This window comes from Eriocheir sinensis, chromosome 3 (genome assembly GCF_024679095.1).
Source record: "Eriocheir sinensis breed Jianghai 21 chromosome 3, ASM2467909v1, whole genome shotgun sequence".
Lineage (NCBI taxonomy): Eukaryota > Metazoa > Arthropoda > Malacostraca > Decapoda > Varunidae > Eriocheir > Eriocheir sinensis.
Window position 1 is genome coordinate 18,970,922 of NC_066511.1, and position 6,000 is coordinate 18,976,921.

General features: G+C 44.7%; 1 protein-coding gene across 2 annotated transcripts in view; it reads right to left on the bottom strand.

Annotated features, from left to right (window-relative positions):
* The window catches only part of LOC127006071 (atrial natriuretic peptide-converting enzyme-like), a 181,276-nt gene that overhangs the window by 8,497 nt on the left and 166,779 nt on the right, over positions 1–6,000 (bottom strand). For both annotated transcript variants that reach the window (XM_050875564.1, XM_050875555.1), the window contains exons 10-12: positions 2,710–2,867; positions 1,615–1,798; positions 455–587 (exon numbers count right to left, since the gene is read on the bottom strand). In XM_050875564.1, the coding sequence (XP_050731521.1) occupies positions 455–587; positions 1,615–1,798; positions 2,710–2,867 (475 nt within the window). The remainder of the gene's footprint in view (positions 1–454; positions 588–1,614; positions 1,799–2,709; positions 2,868–6,000) is intronic.

The following is a 6,000-nucleotide window of genomic DNA, read 5'->3' on the forward strand; positions in this document are numbered from 1 at the left end:
TTAGGCACACGAATAATAGCTATGTAGGAGTGAATAAGAATGCGTGAGAGTAAGGGAGTTTGTAGAAAAGTAAGTGAGTGAGTGGGTGAACTAGTATATATGAGTGTGTTAGCAAGTGAGTACCATTTACTTTAACCCGGTAGCTGCGGGGATCAAAAATGAGTAAAAATCATCACTCAGACAAACCGTTTCACAATATATATCAATGGATTTGTGATCAGTTTATGCATCATCTATTTTGGGGGTTTATATCATGGCAAAAATTTGTCCCGTCGCTAGTACACGGTAAAGCCACAAATTTGTCCCGTCGCTGCTACACGGTAAAGCCACAAATTTGGCCCCTCGCTGCTACCGGGTTAAGGTGGGTGAGGATAAAATGTGTTGAGTGACGGCGAGAGAGCAGGTTAGTTAGTATGAGTAAGTTTACAGAGGAGCGTATCGGCCTCACACCCACCTTGATGAGGACGATCTTGCTTCCCACCACCGGCGACTTGACCATGCCCACGATGAGCCGCTCCTGCACCCACGGCGCCTGCGACGAGATGCGGATGCCGCCCAGCCGCGCCACCCACAGCGCCCGCCCCTGCCTGCGTGACGGGAGCGATGGGTGAGACGTGTGTGTGTGTGTGTGTGTGAGAGAGAGAGAGAGAGAGAGAGAGAGAGAGAGAGATATAGATATATATATATATATATAGAGAGATATATATATATATATATATATATATATATATATATATATATATATATATAAAAATATCAGAAACCGGTAGTGTAATGCACCGGCGGTCCGGGTCGTCGGTAGCGGTAGATCGGTAGATTTTAGATCGGTAGATCGGTAGAATCGATTATTCGGATCGGGTCAATAAAAAAAAAAATAAATAAAAATAAAATAAATAAATAGATAAAATATAATGAAATGTTGTAGAATTGTTGGTTGTAATTGTTTATAGAAAGCTGAAAAGCCAAGAAGTAGTCCATAGCAATGAGAAAACACTCACTCAACACACAGCATATCCTAACCTCTGGTCGTAATAATATGATTAAATAGTTCACTTGACTCAAAACTTTTTTTTTGTAAATAAAAAATAAAGTTTAAAAAAAATCACTTGAAAAGTTAAAAAGATTGAGAGCGTAGGAGCTAGAGCGTAGGTGTAGGATTGGCTGAGAACGCCCAGAACGGCCGGTGATTGGCTAAGCGTGATGACGTCAGATGCGCTCGAACGTGTTGAAACTTGTCGTTTCATTTCTTCAAAATACCGAATAGGAGCTCTGATATATATATATATATATATATATATATATATATATATATATATATATATATATATATATATATATATATACTATAAATTCTGCTACGTTTACATATTGGGGAAGAGGAGAAAGTGAGAGCGAAAGAAAGTAGCGTTGTTAGCAGGCTATATAATGTCACAACAACGAAATACAGGGTTAGAAAACTAGGCAAGGCGAGGGCAGTTCGAACAATTGATATTCACGTGTAAAGCCTTCTAGTGAGTCAAACCTAAAAACTTTCTGCATACCTTGAAGGACTATGAGGTGTTTTGCTAAAATCATCAAACCTGAAAAGAAGATCCTGTGCCGGGAGAGCCTTACCCCTGGAAGCAGAGGGAGGTGGTGAGGAGCCAGGCCGTGTGGATCAGCGTGGCGTCGCAGGCATGCACGCCGTCCTTCAGCAGAGCCGCCGCCCAGGGCCAGTCGCCGCCATCCACCGTCCGCACAACGCCGCCCTCCACCACGGGGCTGCGCGGCGCCAAGTACAGTGGACGCACCCCGCATGCTGAGGAAATACAACAGTGTCTTCAAGGGAGCCTCGAAAACACTCACCCTCCCCTCACAGCAGGCCCCTCACGAGAGCTTACTGGCACTATGAGCTGCACAAATAGAAATAAAAGATTGATGGATATTATTAAGGTAGATAGATAATCATATAAATAGATAAATATAGACAGAAAGATCATAGAAGAAGGCACTCAAAGGATACACAGGAAATAGTAGTATATATGAGAAATAAAAGAAAATGAAAAAGAACTGCAACTATAGACCGAAGTATAAAGAAATATGGAATAAAATAAATCAACACAGTGCCATAAAGACCTCATGCAAACTCGGATGGGGCAGAATCATAGTCTAAGAATACGCGGTCATCCCACTCTTGGTTCCACTTTTGAGGTCACGCTTTCACAAGACAAGAGGACGTTCGATAGAGCCGGAACGCTTTTTCTATTCTTTTTTTTTTGTCGGTTGTCGCAAGTGTCACCGAGGGAGAGTCACCTGTGGAAGGGTTAAGGAAGGAAATGAAGAGGGCGTAACGCATGACACTTCACAGGTGACAGGAGGCGAAGGACACACATAACAAGTTCGATAACAAAGGCAAGGCGAGGGGACTACAAAATGAAATGTGCAGGAAGAGTGGACGGAAGGGGCGGGAAGGAAGGGGAGGCGAGGGGGAAGGGGAAGGGCGAGGAAGGGACGGAATTGGAGGGAGGGGAGGAAAAGGGAGAGGGAGAGGTGAGATAGAGGTAGCAGGTGAGAGACAGCGGATGAAAGGGGTGAGGCTGGGAGAGATTAGATCCATAGGAGAGAGAGAGAGAGAGAGAGAGAGAGAGAGAGAGAGATAACGGGGAGGGGAGAGAGAGAGATAGGGTAGGGGGAAGGAGATAGCGTGAGCAGCGTCTTGTATTTACTCACCTAACTCGGAGCACACCATGTAGACCACAGTGCGTCGGGAACAGTTGACGGGCTCGAACGTGATGTTGGTGGAGAACACGTCGGTGATCTGCACGTAGCCCAGGCCAGGCACATGGTCGTACACGTCTTCGGCCACCACCTCGACCAGCTGAACGCCCCTGCCGCCCCCAAACCGCCGACGATACACACAGAGCAGAGAAAGAAAAAATAAGATTAGGGTCATGTTGGAATACAGTTGTCGGTGTTGTGTGTATATTGCTTAGGTAGTGACATGCTTTGGGTCTTATTCTAAAACATTTCACAGCCCAAGCACACACATTTGGCAAGGCTTTCGTATAGGAGTTGTGGTCATCTCCTTGGGTAGCTTTATGACCCTAGTGGTAGCTCGACATGAACAGAAAAAAAACTCATGAGAACCCGACGAAGATATTATTCTTATTCTAAAACATTTCACAGCCCAAGCACACACATTTGGCAAGGCTTTCGTAGGAGTTATGGTCTTGGTAGTTTTATGACTCTAGTGGTAGCTCGACATGAACAGAAAAAAACCCCTCATGAGAACCCGACTAAGATAATTTTAGGGACCCTGCGAAAGAGTTGATATGAGAGGCCGCTGGTCTGGAGAAAAAAGAAACAAGACGCCCTTCAAACACTGAGTGAATATTCAAGTGTTGATGTTAGTGCCTTGTTCTGATCAGTCCCGCACCACGAACAATTAAATGACAAAAAACTTTAAATGACTTTCCCTCTCTGTATAGTTGTCCCTCATTAACTCTATAGTCTATCCCATTAAAACCATAATACGGGTAACGAGTACTCTCTCTCTCTCTCTCTCTCTCTCTCTCTCTCTCTCTCTCTCTCTCTCTCTCTGATCAGTCCTGTATCATGAACAATTAAATGACAAAAAAAATTAAAATTACTTTCCCACTTTGCAAAGTTGTCCCTAATTAACTCTAGTCTATCCCATCAAAACCATAATACGGATAAAAAGAAGTACTCTCTCTCTCTCTCTCTCTCTCTCTCTCTCTCTCTCTCTCTCTCTCTCTCTCTCTCTCTCTCTCTCTCTCTCCGGCCAAACATTCCGCTGAGCCTCTCTTAAGGGATTTGCTTCACTTATGGCTCCTTCATCTTCCCTCAACAGGTTTATGGCTTTCCTCCGCTCCAGTCTTACTCACAGCTCTCATATATTCCTCTTCCTCCTTCGTCTCCTCCTCCTTCGCCTATTTAAATTTCTCCTCCTCCTTCTCCTCCTACTCCTACTCCTCATTCTTCTCCTCCATCTGCTTTTTCTCTTCCCATTATATTCCTTTATGCTCCTCGTCCTCCTGTTCTAGTTTTTTTTTATCATTTCTGTTATTGTTGTCGTTGTTTTAGATAATTATGTACTGTACTTCCAGTTCTTATACTCAATGATCCTCCTCCTCCTCCTCCTCTTCCTCTTCCTCTTTTTTATTCTCTCTTTCTTTCCATATTTCGTGTGTGAGTGCGTGCGCGTCTCGTGAGTATGTGTGTGTGTGTGTGTGTGTGTGTGTGTGTGTGTGTGTGTGTGTGTGATTACTTCTCAAAATTGAAAACGTGTGTCAACGGAAAGAAACACACACACACACACACACACACACAAATGATGAGAGAGAGAGAGAGAGAGAGAGAGAGAGAGAGAGAGAGAGAGAGAGAGAGAGAGAGAGAGAGAGAGAGAGAGAGAGAGAGAGAGAGAGAGAGAGAGAGAGAGAGAGAGAGAGAGAGAGAGAGAGAGAGAGAGAGAGAGAGAGAGAGAGAGAGAGAGAGAGAGAGAGAGAGAGAGAGAGAGAGAGAGAGAGAGAGAGAGAGAGAGAGAGAGAGAGAGAGAGAGAGAGAGAGAGATAGAGAGGATAAAAAAAAGAGAGAGGGAAGATAATTAAAAAGCTGAGACATGGAAGTAAAGAAAATATAGAGAAGAGGAAAGAAGAAATGAGAAGCGGAGGAGGGGAGGGGAGGGAAGAAAGAGAAGAGGAAAAGAGAGATAGAAAGAGAAGGGGAAGGAGAAGGGAGGGAAGGGAATAACAGAGGAGAGGGAGGAAGAAGGGGAGAAGGAAGGGGAGGGGTGAAGAAGGGAGGGAAGGGAAGAACAGAGGAGAGGGAGGAAGAAGGGGAGAAGGAAGGGGAGGGGTGATGAGAATATGGGAGTGAGAGACGTAAGAGAGGAAGAAAGGAATTGAGACAAGGATATCAAACAGGCAGAGAAAGGGAACTAGGAAAAACACGAGAAATGAGAGAAGGGGAAAAGACACACGCAGAGACGAGAGAAGAAAACGGTGGAAGAAAACAGAGAGGAAGGTGAGGAAGTAAGGCATGGAAGCAAGGATATCAAACAGGCAGAGAAACGGAACAAGGAGGAGTACGAAAGGGAAATGAGAGAGGGGAAAAGACACAAAGAGATATAGGAGAGAAGAAAACGGAAGAAAGAGAGGTAGGTGAAGAAGAAGGGAATGGAAGAAGGATTATCAAGCAGGCAGAGAGAGGGAACAAGGAGGAACAGGAACGAGAGAGAGAGAGAGAAGAGGAAAAGACTCACGGAGAAGAGAGAGAAGAAAACTGAAGAAGAAAACATTAGTCGTATAAGAAGGGTGAAGGTATAGGTGAGGAATCAAGGAATGGAGGCGAAGATAACAAACAAGCAAAAACAGAGAGGGAAAGAGGAGGAAAAGACAGACACGGAGAGAGGAAAGAAGAAAAAAACGGAAGAAGAAAACATGAGGCCAATACGAAGAGCGAGGGTTTCTTTTTTCATAGTGTGGAGAGAAATAAATTACGTCGGGCGAGAATTTTGATAACGCCAACACTTATGACAGTATAATGGGAAGCGATTCTCCCGGTGGCGGCCGCTCCATCACGCCGCGAAAATTGGCAATACGGAGGAGCAGGAGCAGGAGGAGGAGGAGGAGGAGGAGGAGGAGGAGGAGGAGGAGGAGGAAGAGGAGGAGCAGGGAGAGGAGGAAGAGGAAGGGTATCACACACAAAAGCTATACGCTGAATGAATGAACGGTTTAAAAATATAAGTTACAAGAAATTGATGATAGGTATTTTAAACGTCTTCTCTTCCTCCTCCTCCTACTACTACTAAAACTACTACTACCACCATCACCACCACCACTATTACTACTACTACTACTATTACTACTACTACTACTACCACTACTACATTGATACGCTTGTTTCGATCTTGCAGACGTGTGGGACGAAGGCGCGGGTCAAATATTACTAAAAGCACATTAAGCTCTTGCCCCCCCCCCCCCTCCCCCAAACCCGCCGCCC